Source organism: Periplaneta americana, chromosome 4 (genome assembly GCF_040183065.1).
Source record: "Periplaneta americana isolate PAMFEO1 chromosome 4, P.americana_PAMFEO1_priV1, whole genome shotgun sequence".
In the NCBI taxonomy this organism is placed as follows: Eukaryota; Metazoa; Arthropoda; class Insecta; order Blattodea; family Blattidae; genus Periplaneta; species Periplaneta americana.
The window spans coordinates 163,603,506-163,625,159 of NC_091120.1; the positions used below are offsets into that span (position 1 = coordinate 163,603,506).

Below are 21,654 nucleotides of genomic sequence, written 5' to 3' on the forward strand. Positions count from 1 at the left end.
CTTAAAATTAAGATGAAGAATACAAAGATCACACATTGAGCTCTATAAATAATACTTAACTTCGCTCTTGGAGCATCCCAGTGCATTGAAAATTTCGGATATTATTGGCGACTAATTTTGCCTGGAGAGCAGTGACAGCGTATTCCGAATCTCATCAATGACGTCACGTTGCAGCGAAATAAGGAACAAAATTGGTGGAAGGATCGATGGCTGTCATGGCGACTGTACAAGTTGTTCTCTGTGCTACGCTAGCAAAATTTTCGTACTCCCATCTCGTTCAAAGAAAAGATAGCATAAACAATTTATTTCTTGAACCCGTAGTAATAACGGGTCCGTTGGCATGTTCGCTCACAAGCCATTAACATATTGTTTTTACGTTGTGCTCATTACAAACAATACAGCAGAACTAAAGCAGAACACACCGCCATGACACAACAGTGCACGATGTTATTCGTCTGCTAATTCCCGCCCTATACAAGAACAATCAAATTCACTGATGGCGGCTGATGGAGACTGCCACCACCTCTGCAAGTTGTTGGCACCGGTGCGACACCGGTGGAGCATCAATGACGTCATCGGTGAAATTCGGAACACCGTGATGCCATCGGATTGCTCACCGGCATAGACAACTCACCGGTGAGATTCGGAATACGCTCTGAAAAACTTCCCAGTATTGGCGACTAGTTTTGCCTGGAAAATAGTGCTTTGTTGTTAGACCACACTCAAGTGCGAACGTTGATGTATAATATAGAGCTCCTGGGCTGACGCCACTTTAAAACAATCTCTACTCTGGCGCCAGCTGTCTGATAACAGGCAACCTGTTTTTTGTGTGTGCTCAATAGTAGGCTAGACTTTTTCCTCTCTGTCTCGAAGTGGCTCAAAACACAATATAGTATATGTGACTGCTAGTGCAATGAACTGTCGGGATTCAGGTGCCAACTGACAAAGAGTCGACGTTCTTCACATTCATGGACCCGCTGGGGCTGGACATCTGGATGCTGGTGGTGGCAGCTTTCTCGCTGGCTTGCTTCACCCTCTTCGCCTTGGCGCGCTTCTCCCCTTACGAGTGGCGGAACCCTCGTCCATGGCGCCCCCGACCTGACTATCTCGTGAACCAGTTTTCTCTTGCCAACAGTTTCTGGTTCATCACAGGCACCTTGTTACGTCAGGGGTCTGGTGTCAACCCCAAGGTAGTTCATTTCCATACCCGAATTCCTGTGTTTAGTTCTTATTTGTTTCTTTCGAAATGTGTTTTTGATTGCTTTGTATTTTACCTCATGTTTACTAAACTTTCCATTACAGTGACAGCGAAATATGGTCTTGCTTGTCAGACATTACAGCGACTGCGTAGTCTAGACCATCAGCTTGTGCCGCATGCAGTCCGGAGTCGAGTCTCTGTCAGGTCCAGTATTTTTCATTTTCATTGAAAAATCCATAGTAATAATTTGTGACGTGGATTCTTTACTGGAGTTTACCATTACCCCGTGATAGGCATTAAAATCATATCAACCAATCTCCATTCCGTATAATTACATTCATAGCATTTTCCGATCTCTGGTTAGCGAGTGCGGAAAGGTTTGATATAAGAACACGTGGGGATGCCTGTATGAAACTAGTACATACAACGAACCTTAAATAGTCACCTGATGTGGTTGAGAATTCTCCTAACCAATGGTTAGAGCGGGGATGCAAAAATGTGCTACAATTGAAGCACACCGTCATAAGCCGGAACAGTAACTCGTCCCTTTCCTGCAACCCTCGCGTCAGTACAGTAGTGGCAAAAAAACCGGACCGACCCTTGTAGCTGATTTCAGAGCCTTGTTCACTCCAGAGCCACGATAGACTGGTAACTAAGACTTTCGTGGTTCGAATCCTGCCTGGGAAGGAAACTTTTTTTTGTTCATTATTCAAATTTATTCCCAATACTTTTCGATTGCAGCGATATTTTACTACTTAATTAACGTATTATTCCCAGAACATGAATTTTACCAGCTTATTTTCTAATGGTTTTCGAAATGGGCTACGTCAGCAGTCGAAACTACAATAATTTCAATAGATTACTCGCTATCTTGTGACTACGGGCCTGGCATGCGCAGGTCTCATTTCGGGGACTTTATTATTCCGTCGGTCCGGTTTTTTTTTTTTTTGCCCCTACTGTACGGTAGGGGAAGAAGGGAAGAGAGAACAGTGTGTCAAACATCACAGAAACGTCATTGAAGGCTCCGGCCTTGTGGATGGGGGACGAACTCTTTCCCCATGCTTCCACCCCTTTCTTCCCCAGTTCTGCAACCCTGGGTTAAAGTATAGTTCACTATAACGTATTTAGCATTAGGAGTTAATCGTGCGTTTTTTTTAAAGCAAGACGTGAAGCGCTGCAGCAAGACCGTTCTTTTATTACATTTGCTTCACCGTCGCTGCAGCAGCGCTGTAGCAAGCGTGCAGCAAATCAAAACTTCGCTTTACGAGTTTGCTGCACGATCCATCATGGCGGAATGCGTGTTTTGGTCTTTTGCAACCTGTCTTATTGTTAAAATCATCTAGTAATAATAATTCCATGTCATTACCATGGAAGTCGAAACTATTTAACATGTTCGGTTCTTTTAGGATTAAATTTATTACGGCAGAAATAGAAGCCAATATTAATTGTCCACCATTTTGCAGTCATTTGACCTATTACGTTTTTTTCGACCCTCATTTTGCTGCAGCAAAGGCATGAAGCGCTTTACTGAAGCGCTTTAAAAAAATGCACGGTAACCCTCCCACTTTAGGATAATGATAATAATCAGACAGTACTTGAATTGAATTTCAGGAGGGGGGCACTACGACCCAGCACTGCGACCTTTCAAGATCTATCGCGCTAACCCTGAAATTAGGCGCATTTCTAAACCCACACCAGCTGACTACATTGCTTCACTGCGTACTCAGGTTTCGAGCAGCCAACCCCACTTGTCCCTAGGCTAGCCCCCTTCATGCGTCGCCCGCCAGCGTTCGAGGAATGCTATAGAAACGATGACGAAATATTAAGATAGTGACGGAATGATGTATATGCCTAATATTTGGAAAAGGGAGAACCTCGAGAAAATCTCAACTGCGATCTTGTCCGCCACAAGTGTCACTGTAGATTTTTCGATGAAAAATCCCAGACCTGTCCGGGACTCGAACCCGGGCCACCTGCGTGATAGGCTGAAGATGTTACCACTTAGTCACCATAGGGGTTAGGCAATACTGTACTTACACACGAATTTGTTTCCATATTGCTATACAAACGGGAAGTTGTTTGCTAATAACTCGTGTGCAAAGACTATATGAGGAAATTTTTAATGGATATTTATTCAAGAATAGTATGGTTTGAATTTTTTCCATTCCTAGTGTACAGGTAATATAGATACAAGACGTTACGAAGGTTTGGTCTACTTCATTTTCATGTGAAAAATATGCGGAAGGGACAAATTATCTTCCAGCTTTTCATATTTAGGCCTAAGCTTACATAGAAAAAGGAGGACGTTTTTATGCATACATGTTCGTTTACCCTAAGAATTTTATTATTATTATTATTATTATTATTATTATTATTATTATTATTATTATTATTATTATTATTTCATAATGTTCTTAACAATGCTACAAAATTTCGTTGAAGAAAACTTTCACGTACTTTAAACTACAAGTAGGTATAGGCCTACTTTGTTTTTTATTGGTGTCGGAAAATTAGGCCTTTATTTTCATTTACATATTGGTACAACAAAATACGTTACGCTATATTTCAAACCGATGATTTCAGTTTTATAACAGCTACCGTATCTTCCGCAACAGACCAGCCATCTATCAGATTCTAGAAGGTCATTTACTAGAATGTCCGGGGGATAATCGCGGAATAGGTCTAGGTGGGAACTTCCAGGAAAGAAATGTTTTATATTAGAAGCTATTTTTTGTGGGTCACTTGTTTCTATAGTTTTTATCAGTGTAAAAACTTTCGAATGGAGTTTCTGTGGAAGGTTCTTTGCCTTACTGGTTTCCTTAGCGAGAGTATTAGAAGCTCTGCCCCCCTTACGATTTCCTTAAGTCTGAAAGTGATTTCAGTATACTGCTTCCAACAGATCTACAGTTCCGGCTCCAGATCCTCAGCAGCAGAACCCTGGCAAGTCAGTATTCAGTTGCTAACATTGCAAGCCACTCATTTTGACAGGTTCCAACAAGTCAGCCGACAAGACTGTTTAGCTTCATGAATCCTCTGGCTGTGGACATCTGGCTGTACGTGCTGGCTGCATACGTGTTAGTGTCCATCACCATGTTTGTGGTGGCGCGCTTTTCTCCCTACGAATGGCACAATCCGCATCCCTGTGACGTGGAAAACCACCTGGTGGAGAACCAGTTCTCGCTGGCCAACAGCTTCTGGTTCACCATCGGCACACTCATGCAGCAGGGATCCGATCTCAATCCTAAGGTAGTGCAGGTAACCCTTCAGCACTGCGAAGCTATGGAGATAAGTTTCCAGACTGTGACCAGATCAAACGAGAATAATTGTGGAGATCCACTCCACCATCGATCTTTTAAACCTTTTATCAGATACCCCAGTTTTTACCCCTTTTTCAAAAGAACTTAGAAAAATGTAGCGAGATGACCTAACCTCACATAACTAAACCTAACCTAACTTAACCTAAACTTGGACTTAGGCATCGATCTGACAAACATATCAACCTCTCTTACCTTAATAGTTCGGTCCATTGACACCTAGTCGAAATTTAGGTTAGGCTACTTTTTTTCTAAGTTCTTTTGAAAAAGAGGTAAAATTAGGGGTTTTCAGAAAAGAAAATTTGAAAATCGATGGTGGAGTAGATCTGCACAATTACCTAAATGAGTTACAATAAACTACCAGTACTTTTATAGGGCAAAAATAACTGATAAAGTGCTATTTGAGTTGACGAAGAAAACGACGATGATGATGATGATGATGATGATGATTATTTATGATGACGACGACGATGAAATCAGCAATCCAGCAATCTCATTAACTTGTCTGCAATATGTCGAAAGGAGACTTTTAGAATGGCAAAGAACGACGAGGAAAAGAATAACCAACTAGACTAGACATGACTAGACCCCAGATTTTTATGTAATATCAAAGTGCAAAATATGTACCCCACATAAAAATGTAGTAAATATCGGCGAAATATGTAATTAAATACGTAATATTAATAAAATATGTAATTTAAAACCACTATTTATTAATGCATTAAATTCACAAAAATGTCGTCACAATTTAATTGGTCAGTTGAAGTGGGAGGATGCAGCCTGGAAAGTCGATTTGCCATTTCCACCCCATAGTATAGCTTGTAAATACAACTTTTGTCTGTCACAATCTATGCTTTTTCTTGTGACTTAAGATTTCCTAGAAAAATATTTTTGTGTCACACACATTATGGTATTTTGACTTGCCTATCACCCGATCCAAACCCCTCGCCTATAGCTTACTTTCAATTTGTAACCAAGTTAAATGACCGGCGCACCTGACCATCTGAGAAAGCATTAGTGCAAATGTATAGAGTTGAGGCACTCCGAACTACTACTGTACTGTTTTTTTACAGATAAAGGTTTGGAATCTCCAGTTTTATGTTTATTTTTATTTTTAAAAGAACTCTTCTCTTAAGCAAGCTTTAGAATTTGAAGTATTTCCTGTACTTGTGAACAGAACATAATGACGTCAGTTCCGGGCCCTCCCTCAGTACCAGCATCGTGTACTATAGTGAGAACAAAGGCAGCCCTCCAGGTGGTGTTATGGGACAGGGACGTTAAGATTTAGTGTATTTCCAAGTATGTATGAGAGAAAATTCAATACTTTACTCTGAAAAATAAAACGAATTTAATACAAAAAATTAAAAAGTCAATAACTGCCTAGATATGTACAAAAATCTTGCATTCTTTACGTAATATGTAAAATATGTAATATTACTAAGAATATGTAAAAATATATAAAATGAAACTCAACTATAACCATATCAGAACCACAAATCGCCGACATTTGTCATTTTCAGTAGTTAATTCTATATTTTTTTTATTTTAGGCTTTCTCTTCTTTCTTTTATATTTATTTGAGTTCGTGGTACAATGCCGCGTTTTCGTTATGATAAGTTAATCTACAAGTAAAGGAATACAATATGTAATTACATAAAAATCGGGCTCTACTCATGACGCACTATTATAGGCAATTTTATGTAATGAAATTCACCCATGAAACAAGCTGCATTCCAAACAATGATACACAGACTACTCAACATACCAATGAACCAACAAGATTACAACGAGGAGCTAAACACAATCAAATGCATAGCATAAGAAAACGGATACAACCCTAACATAATAGACAACATAATATGTAAGACAAAACATAATTACAAAAAACATGAGAATACAACACAAAGAACACAAAAAATACATCACACTAACATACGAAAACAAAAACACACACAAAATTGCACTCTCATTCAAGAAATTAAATTACAACATCGCATACAGAACAAATAACACTCTACAAAAACATCTCAACACACAAACAACACAAACAAAGAAATACAACCACACAGGCGTATACAAACTCAAATGTAACACCTGCAACAACTTCTACATAGGACAGACAGGCAGATCGTTTCAAACACGTTACAAAGAACATATCACAGCCATAACAAAATTACAAAACACCTCCACATATGCAGAACACATCACAAATGCTAACCACATCCACAGAGACATCAACACAGACATGGAAATACTACACATCCAACCAAAAAGCCAGAAACTAAACACACTAGAGCAATATGAAATATACAGACACACAAAAACACACCCCAACGAAATTCTCAACACACAACTCAACTTCAAAATATACACACTCTTTGACTCTACAATATACCACAGGAACACACCCTCACAAGAAACAGAACAAGTGGCGCCAAGACCAACAACGACCAGTTCTGAAGATGACGCATAAATAGGTCGAAACATGTAAACGAGGTATGTTGAAATTTAACATAGGAAAGTCTTACCGATACCATACATATTCCGAAATGATACAGTGTTAAAAGTTGTGTAATCAAGATGTATAATGAAATTAACTTAACAGTTATCGGTATTCATCATTATTACCTCTATGAAAAATAAAATACTATATTGATATTAATTGCTGAACTGCCTTCATGTATGGGCTAATCTACTGTAAGTCTGTAAATGAGAAATCCAAATGAAGTTACAAAGAATTGCCCTACACAGTGTACAATGTGTACTCCACGAGTAAGTTCTACTATGGGAAAAAGTTCACAATATTGATATTTCTTACTGTCATTAACAGAAACTCTTTTTAAGAATGTAAATATGTGCGAGGTATTAGAAAATAAAAGTTTTTCAGATTGGATTTGTTCGAACAAATGTACCTATATAAAATGAAATTCAGTAGGTAAGTTGTATTCGTATTTTTCAAGGTCACAGATACAAGAAACTTATCTCAGGTAGCCGAGCAATGCAATGCTGCATACAGAGTGGACCCTGCATCTCCATGTGTTACACCTTTCCTGAGTAGAATGTTCTTGCCACTCTGTATGTGCTGCCAATGTGGACATGTGTGGGAAGTTGGAATTAGAATATCTTAAACATTTTTAATCTCTGTACATCTATAGAATGGACAACATAATATCTACTTTTTCTTCAAAACTATCAACTTTTAATCTCAAGTATGGAAAAGTCCACAAAATAATATAGAATTTTAATAAATTGCTTATCTATAGTAAATAATTGATTGTGGGCAACTATTTCACTACAAATGGATATGTGGACCTGCATATTACTGCTCTCAGTAACAAAATACCATCGAAATTTCTGTGTACACAGAACTTAAATTCGAACCCCAGTCCTTAGATCGTTATAGAAAGAAGTATACAGTTGTCTTAAATTACTTATTAAGCTGGCAGTCAAGGAAAGTTAAAATATCATTGAAAGTATAAGTTATTGAAAATTTAGCACAGGAGTTAAAACCTTTTAATTGCATTTGAAAATTGTGTAATTTTTATAGTATCCTAACTGTTTTGTGAGAAACTTCTACTAAAGAAACACTAAATAGTAGGTCTATACCCCATTGTTTCTGATTTTATAAAGGGTAGTCTGTAAATAAGTTACAAATTGAAGTAGCAACCTAAGTTTTTATGAGGTGCCCAAAACTATCAATACTAAGTGGCAATATTATCGATGTGCGCGCAAATGAAATAAAGAACCAGCACTTACAAGATGGTGGCACCTCTGCACGAGTGTACCATTGGCAACTTGATCCGAGCATTGATGCATGCTTTTTCTCAGGCTGGTAATGATGCACCCAAGACTCATCACCTGTGACTATCTGGACTAGCATATCATCCTTTTCATCCTGCGTAAAGATTTATTTTTTGGTCCTACAGAATATATCTGTTATGGTAACAATGATTATTAGAGGAGAAAAATTCACTTCGGCACTGGGGATCAAACCCGGGTCCTTTGTTAGTGCTCTAACCACTGAGCTACGCCGAAGCACAGCACCGGATCGAATCCTTCTCCTCTAGTGTTTTCCCCTTTGTGGCCTGACTCCAAGTTCGACATATATATATATATATATATATATATATATATATAATCATTGTTACCATAACAGATATATTCTGTAGGACCAAAAATTAATCTTTACGTTGATTCTACGCCCAACAGTGCATATTACTCTGGAATCCCGACCACCAAGTCACTCAATTGAGTGCGCTCCTTGTATAATGGCAGTTGACTTAATATATGTCAACATATATGTCGAACTTGGAGTCAGGCCATAAAGGAAAAAACACTAGAGGAGAGGGATTCGATCCGGTGCTGTGGATTGAACTTCGGTGTAGCTCAGTGATTAGAGCACTTGATACGTAGAACCAAGGACCTAGATTCAATCCCTGGCACCGGAGCAAATTTTTCTCCTCTAATAAATCATTCTTTTCATCCGTCTGCTCCAATCAAGTCACCAACCTGTAGCACAATTGCCTCTGTGACAGTCTTCACTGACTGACCGTCTCAGTGTTCGATACTTGCCTAATCTTCAGACGACTTCTGCACCCTTGTAGACAGTTTCATCACCATACATGGGCAGAATTTCTCAATGAATATTTGCTGTCATATCTTTTGGCCAGAAAAATCACACAACGAAGTGCTGTTCAATAATCGTACACTAGTGCAGAGGTACGCCATCTTGCAACTGCTGCTTCTTTGCTTTTTTTCTACTTGTGCTCACATTGGTCACCTTGACACTTGGATAATACTTTCATTTGGCGGTGATAGCTTCAGGCACTACATTGAAAAATGTACGTTGCTACTTCAGTTTGTAATTTACTGACTGACTTGCTGTGTATTTCCAGTTATTATTGTTCATGAATACAGGACACTGTTATGTCGAGATTAAGTGGGTAGGAACATACATAATCCCTTCCACCCCCCCTCCTTTCTTTAGTTCAGTTTGTGGTCCTGTGTAATGGGGATATATTTTTTTTTTTTTAATTTACTATGAAGAAAATATTTATGATAACGAGAGGTCGAATTTATAGCCAATAAAAGCTAAAAATATCACCGATATTCTAGGGGATATGGTATCTGTTGAGAGGGTTGCGAGGCCTGATTCACAAGTCTCCGAAAAATAAAAATAGATTAATGAGTCAGATGGACTGCAGTATGCATCTTGTAAACTGTGCTGATGTGTATATGTCGGTCAAGTCTGTTAACAATATATTGTCTGTATTTTCTTTTGATACCATTAACGTTCTCAATCGTAAGTTAAATGTCAGCACGTGGTTTACAAGATTCATGCTGTAATCCATGTGACTCAATAACCTACTGTTAGATTTCGGAGACTTGTAAAACAGGTCTACACCTTTTCTAGTTGTATTTCAGAAAATATCAATTGTATTTCAGATTAGTCAATTCAATTTTAGTTAGTATCAATTGTATTTCAGAAAACATCAATTGTATTTCAGATTTTTCAATTGTATTTCAGAAACTATCATGTGTATTTCACAAGTTACGGTTGGCACCTTATTCTCCAATGTTAAATCCAATCGAGATCATTTAGTGTAAAGTGAAGACGTATGTAAAAACCCATCTTGGAATTCCTGACGTCATAGCTCCTGGTGTTGTGGGCTAATTTACCTACTGTAGAGAGTAAAATTGATGAAGCAACACACATAATATTGTTGCTGGTGATTGTGCTCGTGCAGTACAACACAGTACAATTCATCAAGCTGCAGCTTTAGCTATGGTGAATATGCCTGTCGGACGCTAAAATTCAATAAAGTTGAGGATTTTTTAAATCCATTTTCCATTTTTTTAAATATATGTTAAAATCTCAAGTAGGCCTACATTTGTTATTTTGTGAAATAAAGGTGACTATGTAATCTTAAATGCATTGGTTATTTTCTGAAGTACATTTGATACTTCTGAATGCAATTGACAAATCTGAAATACATTTGATACCATCTGAAATACAATTGATACTATCTGAAATTGAATTGACAAATCTGAAATACAATTGAGCCGTTCAGAACAGAAGTGGTGTAAGTCAAAATTGGGTAATGAGGTTTAAATTAAAAATTCTGTAAAATACAGCGCAAAGTAGTAATTAATATGTCCTTCGTGCTATCCACTGACCACTAATAGTTTAAATAAGTTGAATATTCTTGCTACTTTGCGCTGTATTTTACAGAATGTTTACTTTAACCCTCATTACCCATTTTTGACTTACACCACTTCTGCCCTGAACGGCTCAATTGATAATTTCTGAAATTAAATTGACTAATCTGAAATACATTTGATAATTTCTGAAATACAATTGATATTTTCTGAAATACAACTGGAAAAGTTGTAGAAAACCCTCCCAGTGGAAACCATATGCACTTTAATATACTCGGTGGCATTTTTAGCTTTTAGTGCCTATAAATCCGATTTCAAATGATAACATTTTAACTATGGCTTTCTTATCATTTAAGTGTTTACAAGCAATTCAGTACATAGGCTTCGGACATTGAGGGACACCATCTCGAAACTAGTCAGCCAGGTATTTTTATAATATTAACACAGTAAAGAAGTTATTGTTAATCAGTGACATAATATATTTCAGAAACATCTTTACTTTAGACTACACACTTTATGTTTAATGTTTTTAGATGTGAAAGTGACATGTCTGTGTACAGAAATAAGGATGACATACTGTATGATTGTCTACTAGATAATGTAATGGGTACCTAGTAGACAATAAGTACTGTTTTACTGTTAACTGAAGATCCTTATTTTTCCACAAAACAGTTTGAAGTCACATAATACAGAGTGTAAATGTTATATACCGAACTTCTGTACTTATGGAGATAATAAAGTACAGTTCACTGAACAAAGTGCGATAACATAATATTTTCTCCTATATCTCATATTAATTTTAATGTGATATGATATGATATGATATGATATGATATGATATGATATGATATGATATGATATGATATGATATGATATGATATGATATGATATGATATGATATGATATGATATATATTTGTCATTAAGCACTTTCTTTCAGTGAGATGGCACTTCACATATTTGTATACAGTGCCATCCACCTTTTACATAGCAAATTTATGCAAGTCATAACTTACTTCCGTCTCTTCTACTTATGTTCTCTTTAAATGTATCTTGTCACCTCTCCTTCACTGGCCTATCCATCTATATTTCCCCACTTCTCCATTGCTGACCCCCACACATATCCTCCCCTCACTTCACTTCACTTCACTTCACTTCCTATTGATATCTTGACCCCCCCCCCTACTATTTTCTTGTATTTTCCCCCACTATTTTCCCACTACACCAACTTCTTAAATCATAATGTTTCTTTTTACTATTCGCCTTTATTCCTTCATCACTGCTACCTGAATCCGTTCTATTTTTCTTCACTTGCCTTGTCATTGTTTTCCCCTGACTCTGCAACTCACGTACTCGCCTTGGAATCGCCTCAAAATGCTGATTGCAGGAGATTTCTGCTACGTGTTGATATTTCCTCCTCAGATGACGTCATAGGCTTTACTCGATCGCTTGAAGTTGCTTCTTTCCACATTCCATGTCTGTCTGATGACCTCCGTGTCGTGCTTCCCTTGCTATTTTCATGACTGTTGTCCGAGCTGATATCCTTTCCCATTCTCCTCGACACTAATCCCCTAATTTTCTCCTTCAGGACTCTTCTATTCCTCTCCATTTCTTCCGAACCTACTACTGGCTCCTTGATGCTTTCGAGACATTCTTCAATACTAAAGATCAAATTGTTAATCTTTAATTTATCACCACACAGTCTTGCAAATTGACCACTTTTCCTAGCTTCTTTCAGGAAAGGGACCAAAACTCGTCTTCTGCTCCTTACTTCAGAACTCCAATCATTGTCCATTCTGATGGAAGTGTTCCCTAGCAACCTTCTGCTTCTCACGATCATATCCTTCGTTGTCATGCTCTTGAATTTCACTAGTATAGGCCTAACTGATCTGGATTGCGATTTCGATTTCTTCTCCCTATTCTAAATACATCCACAATTTGTCCGTCGCTCAAATCCATTCCAAAACACTCCCAGCACACTCCTATTATCTTTTCGTATGTTTCACCACTATGTTCCTTTTCCATTTCTTCTACTCCAAAAAATATCAAGTTCTTTCTCCTCTTTTCCTCTTCTAAGTGCTCCCATTTGCTTTTCAAACCTTCATTTTCGTGTTGGATTACTTCCATCATCTTCCTCATCTCCGTTATGGTCTCCTTCAATGCTACTAAATCTGGTTTCATTTCAATATACTCCATTTCACTCCGGCTTCTTTCACTCAGTAATAAAATATTATGTGTGTAGGATTGATTGTAGTTACTGATCAGATAGACAATTCCATTTTAATTTTGATGTCTAGGTAAACATTGAAGATGCAGCAAGCTGAGACAGAGAAACATTTTGCAGACAAAATTGAAGCGCTGCTCTTGTGACACAACTTGATCTTCATAAACTAAGTGAACTTCACAATGCTTATAAGCAAAAAATTCACCAACGTTGTTAATATTTTTCATCCTATTGCAAGTAACTTATCCTCACATACTGATAATGAGTTGTTTCATGCTGTCAATCATGTTGGTTGTTGGTTCATATTCTTTCACCTTGTTGAGATGATGAAAGAGTAATGGAACGGAGAAAAATTCTCTCCGGCGCCGGGATTTGAACCCGGGTTTTCAGCTCTACGTGCTGATGCTTTATCCACTAAGCCACACCGGATACCCACCCTGGCGTCGGACAGAATCGTCTCAGTTTAAGTTCCAACTCTTGGGTTCCCTCTAGTGGCCGCCCTCTGCACTACGTCATAGATGTCTATGAACGTAGGACTGAAGTCCACACATGTGCTGAGGTGCACTCGTTATGAGTGACTACACTTGTTTTTTTGAAAGATGGGACATGACAGGAGCGTTGCGATCGGAAAAACAACTGAATGTCACATAGCATGGTAAGTCTGTTGCTATGGTAACAACGGTTAAGTTGCCAAACATACCATTTCCACATGGCGAGTGCTTAACCGCCGTCTTAAATCACGAAGTGATTTACGCATATCATATATCTGTCAGATCCCAGCCAACTAGTCACTCATAACGAGTGCGCCTCAGCACATGTGTGTGGACTTCGGTCCTATGTTCATAGATATCTATGACGTAGTGCAGAGGGCGGCCACTAGAGGGAACCCAAGAGTTGGAACTTAATCTGAGACGATTCTGTCTGACGCTGGGGTGGAATCCGGTGTGGCTTAGTGGATAAAGCATCAGCATGTAGAGCTGAAAACCCGGGTTCAAATCCCGGCGCCAGAGAGAATTTTTCTCCGTTCCATTACTCTTTCATCGTATGATGACGCAGAATATCTGCATGGAAATATCATATGTACTTTGGTACATTAAAATAATATTGTTGAGATGAGTTTATAAACCCTTCACTGTTACCGTATTCACTTTTGTAGAAATACAGTAGGCCTAAGTCTACTTTCTACTTTTTTATGGGCAAACCATTGAAATTAAAAAAAAAAAGGTATATATTTTTTATTGGACTGTACTTTACAATCTGTACAAGTTTAGCGGTATAGGCCTACATCATTTACACTCTGTAAAATATAATTCATAAGTGAAATTCACATTTTGGAACAATATATAGTCAAAGTTTTCAGGTTAAATTGTGAAAATGTCTAACATATTTTACTCATATTGTTTTCCTTGCAGAAGTATATACAACCTGAACATTATGATAAATATTGTACACTACATTATAATATAGCTATGCCAGTATACATTAGGTAATATTGTAGTTACACCAAGTTGATATTCCAACTTCCCACATTTCACCAGACTTAAAATAAGCACCCGTAACATATACTTTCACCTACACCTTAGAACTAGCATGGCTTTAACCTTCTTTGGATGCTCATAGTTCACAAAATAACCCCTTAATCACCAATCCATAGATATATGGAAGTTCCTCTACCTAGATAAATAGTTTGTAATATAGTCAGTTGCCCTTGTAGAAACTCTGAATCCCAATTGGCATGAGTAGAGGTTTTACGTTTATTTACAACAAACACCAATTATTAAAATTATCAGTTTACTTCTCCTTATATAAAAGTCAACTTAATCGAGTCGAAGCTCATGTTAAGTAAAAGAGACTCGTAGGGTATTTCTTTTGTGCATCATATGTAGAATATAAAGAAAAATTAAAATGCTGTCACAGTTTATACTTTCTATTACGGTACAATATTCTTACAGCATAAAATAATATAGCACAGACGAATTTTTTTAATTAAAAGAACGTGAATTTATTAAGAATGTAGAAGATTATTTAAATCATATATAAATCATTACCAGTACCTAAAGTATTTTACATTATTTTGCACAGTTTTAATTACAAGTTCAAATACAACATATAATGGCGTGGAATGTTTAACTCACCTTCAAGCATCAAGGAAGATGATTGAATTCTTTATATACTTTTTTTTTAAAAATGACTAGTAAATCTAACACCTTAATTAACATTCCTGCAAATCTATTTAAAAAAATAGTACCAGTACCGGTACTAATACTACTTTACAGCTATGAAATAAATTGTTCTTACTAAGCAAACATATTAACACAGTACTTCTTAGGGTATATTAATTAAATGGATCAAACGAAAATTTTATCACCGAGCGAGGTGGTTCAGTGGTAACGCACTGGATTCGCATTTGGGAGGTCCCAAGTTCGATTCCCTATGTCAACCAATCTGGTCGAACAGTAAACTACAGACAGTCGCGATATAACCTAGGGTCTAAAGCTACTAAAAATAAATATAGCTCAAAAATTAACTCGTTTTATCATAGACTATCAGAAAATACTAATCATTCCTTAAATTTTCCCACTATATATGTAAACGTAATATTTAATTTTTTTTTAAATTGTCTTGTTTAATCCTTAACACAGAAAATTTCACATAATACTTTCTGAAATTCCTTGAAAAATAACTTGATTGGTTTTTAATTTCATTCATTCAATAAAATTTTCATAATTCACATTAATTAATTAATTAATTCATTCATTCATTCATTTAAATTTCTGGCTCACATACAGAAATAGATGAGATTTAAGCTTCTACAAGGGCAGTCTGCTAGCTGAATGCAACCCTCAACGACCTTGCATGTCTTTGTTAAAATAAGCACCTGTTCACGGCGCCTGTCTTCTATTTCACGGTGCATCCGTCTATCTCCTTGTGCATGATGGGGTGATGCTGTTTGATGTACCTTTCTTGTTCTTTTGTTGTTTCTGAGTGAACCCATTTCTCTCCTAGTGTTAGGCATAGAGTCTTTTTGTCCAATGGGTGCTTATTTTAAAAAAGATTTGCAAAGGGTTACTTGGACAACCTTATCCACGGTTTTAAATTGTCAACGGATTGTTGATACATTGTTATTTTACCGGATTAGGCCACATTTTTTTTTACGGAAGTCTATGCCTAAAATTTAAAAAAAGAACAGGGGATGTTATACAATATATATGGTGATTTTCATTGGAAATATTCTTTGATTCAAAATACAGTCTTCAAAGGTTTATCATGTTTCTATAAATTTATTTCCCTATATATATTGCCACAAATAAAGGAGAAGTCAAAACACTGAAATACTTTTTACTTCTACAAAAGTTCACTTAATTTACATAATGTGATACCTATTCTTGTCTTTTATTCTTCATTCGCATATTTATAAAATGCATTACTATTCAATATGTGAATGATACTATACCATTTTTGAGAATCAACCAAAGATTAGAGAATATAGAACTTGTTTTTACATTTTTATTATGTATTGATAAGTTTTGTCCTGTGCCGTGGCATCGTGGTCTAATGCATGCTGCCTAGGACTCGCATTACGGAATGTATGCTGGTTCGAGTCCTCATGGAGGAAGAAATTTTCTCATGAAATTTCGGCCAGTGTATGGGACCGGTGCGCACCCAGCATCGTGATGCACTTGGGGAGCTACGATAGGTAGCAAAAATCCTGTTCAGCAAACCAGCTATAACGGCAGGAGGGATCATCGTGCTAACCACACGATACCTCCATTATTCTGGTTGGATGGTCGTCCACCTCTGCTTCGCCATGTGAACGTGAGGCCAGCAGCCAGCTGGTCGGACTTGGCCCTTCAGGGCTGTAGCGCCATGGATTTACTTTACTTTTATTGATAAATTTAGTTGTAGCAAACATAAAGTTTCACGACTGTCATGGTTCAGTAGATTTTTGTATGCTTTATTTCTTGCTCTCGCAGTGCAGGCTACATTCCAAAGAATAACTATGTTTACTTCTTTAGTGTAAAGAACCCTGTTTTTTCTAAAGATGGGACACGACATTAGCGCTGTGATCGGAAAAATAACTGAATATCACATAATGTGGTAAGCCCATTGCTATGGTAACAATGATTGAGTTGCCAAATTTACAATTTCCATCTTGAATCTTTCGTACACTACTTTTAACACTTGAATATAAATAATTGATTAAATGGCGATCTTACTCGTGTTAATAATTAACATGAGTAAGATCGCCATTTAACCAATTATTTACAATTTCCATGTGGTATGTACTCAATAGCTCTCTTGGCGCCTTTGTTTTGTACACAATGTCAGCCATTAATACGTTTTGTGTTTCATTTTCAGTCGATTCTTGCATTCTTTTAAAACTTCGCGTCAGCTATCTAATATCAGCTGGTAACTCGCATCAGCTGATCGCATGGTCGTCCAAATTGGCAACCTAATAATGTTGTAGTTCCAAGTACGACCACTTAACTGTCATGTCCCATCTTTCGAGAAAACAGGTTTAGTACGGTACCTAACGTAAATAACCCGTTTAAGAAATTAAACTAAAATACATATCACTCCAAAATTAAAACTCTTAATTTGAAATAATAGAGGAGCATTATTAACATTAATTGGTGAAAAAAAAATTGATAAAATTGTTTAATACATAAATCGGAATGTACAGTTTCCCTGAAAAAGGATGAGACGATTGAATATTCCTAAGTCTCAGATGTGAGACACTGCGCATGATCGGAGACCAGAGCACTGATACACAAGATAATGAATATTGAGTTACTTAAATTCAGACTATTTGGTTTGTTACTAGCATCGTTTTGAAATTCACTTCAAAAACTGCAAAAAATATGATAATATTACGTAAATTAAAGATAAATATATACATAAATCGTGTAGTTAAATCGACAATGGACCTTCATGACTAGATCGACACTCCACACAGAAAGGAAAGCTTTCATGTCGTTGCAATAGCTCAGACGGTAAGACTCCTGCGTGTTGTGTAGAAGAGTGCGAGTTCGATTTTTAGTTTATACAAAGATTTTTTTTTGTCTAAATAACGTTGAGGTAGCTAAGTAACGTTGAAATAGAGTTTTACAAAGTCCTGAGATTAAGTGTTAATGATCGCAAACAATACAAAATTACAAGTTATAATATTATAAACGTTAATCTAATGAATGCATTTATACACACACATATACAATGTAAATGCATATATATATATATATATATATATATATATATATATATATATTAAAAACTAACAATTAAAATGAAATTATAAAAATATATATAATAATACACAAACTTTTACAAAGGTTTAGAGTCCTTAGGCTATGTAATTTGTTGAGTAATTATTACAATATTTTATTAATAGCTTTCCCATATGTGTAAGAAATGCACTCGCACAAAACAATTTTTGTTAAAAGTATGGCTTTAGATTATTTCATTCTCACACCTTCAGTTAATTTTAACTATTTTATCTACGTGTTTGCAATAGTGTTTAATTTAGTATGCATTCAATTTTATTCATGTTATGATTGAATGGAAAAGCACTGTTGCAGTTATTGACTAATTACATATATTAATACTAATTATTAAATGCATCTGTTAAGTAACCAATTGCAGTATCTTTTGCAAAATCTTGAATGTTTATGTTGTCAATAATATTTCTGTACTATATACTATAATACGTTAAAAGAATTTGCAATAGATTTGGGATCCTCTACTTTATAATCATTGGTTTTAGTGAAAAAATATTTTCTTTCTTAGGATATCTACAAGTTTAAATTTAATAATATTCCGAATAGATTTAATTGAATTATCTGAATGTTGTACTTTTCTATTCAAATATATTCTATTTCCCTCTTTCATAATTTTTGATAAATTACACTGTACTCCTTGCAGTATTTAAGAACATGAGGATCATTACATTCCAACCCATTACATATAGATTCTTCTTTTTAATAAATGAGATTTTTAAGTCCCTGCGTTATCTACATGTTTTTACTTTTGAATTTTTTCACAACATTGAGTGGAGAAAATCCACTGAAGTGATTATGAAATTAAGTGAAAAATGCAATACATTAACTCTTAATATCAGTAGTACCAGTATCATATACGTTTTTCCAAGATTCATTTTGTAGACATAAATGTAAATAATCATTAGATACAACATTTACGATCCTTTCTTAGTTTTTAAATTAATATTTTGAAATTGTTCAGTGACATTGGAAACACTTAGGATTTGTTTATCATGTTCAGACAAGCCATTGATTATAGGTTCTGTCGAATAGGAATTCAGTCTAATTCTGTGTACAAAACATTTATCAATGGCTGTGCTACTTCAGCTTAGATTTAATTTGATTAGTTTCGCAACAGTTGGACTTCCCGTTATATCCTGTTATTTAGATATTTAATTTAGGGTTGATTTATTAACTCTTACTATCCAAGATGCCTCTTATTTCAATAATTCTATATCACGTTAAATAGTCATTGTCTATGTGTACACTAAAGTATTATCGTCATCCCTCATTTCTCATCGTAATGGCGAACCGACGTGACATGAGACAGCGAGTTATAGCTCTAGTTGAGGCTGGATATGGGGCTAGATCTGCTGGCCGTTTGGTCGGTGTTCCTGGAGGTACAGCCGCGAGGTGAATTATCGTTACCAAAATTTAGGGGAGGTCGAAAATCGCCCTATTCCTGGGCGTCCGCGGATTTCTTCATTGGAAGAGGATGCTCTCTTATTCGAGACAGTTCGACAGGACCCCTTTCTGACTGCTAACGAAATAAGAACAGTATCTAACTTTCCCGGCTCTTCACAGACTGTGATCAGCAGGTTGAGGAACAGCGGTATTAGGAGCCGGAGGGCTGCGCAAATGGAAATATTGGGGGAAGCACAAGCTGTCGACCGTCTTGCCTTCGCTACCAATCGAGTGGATTTCGATTGGAGAAATGTAATTTTCTCCGACGAAACAACCATCTCGAGTGATTACGAAGGTCCTGTCCGTGTCTATCGTGAGGATGGTCTCCGACATGACCAGCGCTATGTGCACCGACGTGAAAGATCGGGGCGCTTTAGCATATCGTGTTGGGGGTGGATGTCTTACAATGGACCTGACGTTATAGAAGCATCTATGGCCAGTTTAATGCGGGAACTTACGAGCACATTCTGGAAAATATATTCCTTCCCTCCACCCGAGAACGTTTTCCCGAAGGAACATTGCTCTTCCAGCAGGATAGCCATCCCGTGCACTATGCTGCAAGCATTCAAAGATGGTTTCAAAGGAGACCCGAGATCGAAATCATTAATTGGCCTCCGAAGTCACCTGTTTTGAATGTCATCGAAAATTTATGGGTGGAATTGAAAAAGAGAAGAATAGTCCCTATGCCCACCGACGCCCTCGAAATCGAGACGAATTGTGGGATCAAGTTGTTGACACCTGGGAAGATCTCGCCGTTGATCAGAACTTATTTCACAATCTCGTGACATCCATGCCGGATCGACTTAGATCTGTATTAGAAGCTGATGGCATGTGGACAAGATTTTAAGTTAACAGGTCTCTTTTTGTTTCTTATGATTTTTGTTTGAGGAAGAATACTTTTAACTTCCAAGTAAGTTTTATTTTTTTTTTTTTGACGAGGTTCAGCCAACTTGTAAAACCCAGAAATTGGGCATAAATTATTCCATATTTTTCGACAAATTAGACAGTCGAGGAACTCTGAACAAATTAATTAAACCTCAATAAAAAAAAAGTTTTACCCGGGATCGAACACGAGACGTTTCGGTTATACAGCGGAACCAACACGCTACTATATGAGCTACCGAGACAAGACAGTGACAGCAGCAGTCCAGAATGTAGATCCCTTAGCAGGCATTTGCCATTCGGTACAGTGAAGCAATGATATTTTGTGACTCGAGCTATGTTGTGAAATCCTGGCCTTACATGGCAGTCTTCTTCGTGATCCTTATTCTGGTCCTTGTCCTTGTTGTGGTCCTTGTAACAATTCTTGTACTATTTCTCATGTTATATATCGTTACGTCGATATCGGGTGAACCGCGCTGTAGAACTTTAACTTCCGACGACCAAGAATCGTCTCATTCTTTTTAAGGGTAACTGTACGTATTTTTAATGTTATGTTCCTTCTAAGCATTTATATTTTCAGTTAACATATAGCTTATAACCAGTACCTACCTACTCTAAATGTCTACAATACTTAATTATTCATCACTGGTGAAAGTACATTCTTCGAACAAACAGTAAAATTATTATTTTTATCCATTATTGCTATCTAAACTGGTCTTTCTTTCACCGTCCTTAGCAACCTAAATAATGCCTTTATTCACAGCAGTGAACTAAAATTTTTTAAATCACTCTTTCCATGACAATCAACACATTAGCAACAATAAAATCCCTACATTTATTCCTTTATAACTTCTTCACAAGCAACACATTACAAAGAAAGGTCGTACAATTTAAAATTAAATTTAGACACCATACCAGTAATGGATAAAATAATAAACACATGAGAGTATAAAGATTTCATGCACTTGTGGAAATTATCATGCCTCGGATGCTAAATTTTTCACTCGCGTATAAAATCTAATTTTATTCTCTTTTACTATAAAGTACCTCTGATTGAGATTCTGGCTGACATGTACATCTATTATAAAGCAGTACATCGAAAAGGGCTAGAATTCTAGCCCTCTTGAGACGGTACATCTCACTTGATGTGTCAGAGAAAG

The 21,654-nt window shown here is 36.7% G+C and overlaps 1 protein-coding gene across 2 annotated transcripts in view; it reads left to right on the forward strand.

Moving 5' to 3' along the window:
- Positions 1-21,654, forward strand: part of LOC138698379 (glutamate receptor ionotropic, kainate 2-like) — a 1,224,444-nt gene that overhangs the window by 1,178,753 nt on the left and 24,037 nt on the right. Inside the window, exon 12 of one of the 2 annotated variants that reach the window (XM_069824251.1) lies at positions 933-1,190. In XM_069824251.1, coding sequence (XP_069680352.1) covers positions 933-1,190 — 258 coding nt within the window. Of the gene's footprint in view, positions 1-932; positions 1,191-4,186; positions 4,445-21,654 lie in introns of both variants that reach the window. The other variant, XM_069824250.1, reaches the window with a different exon arrangement.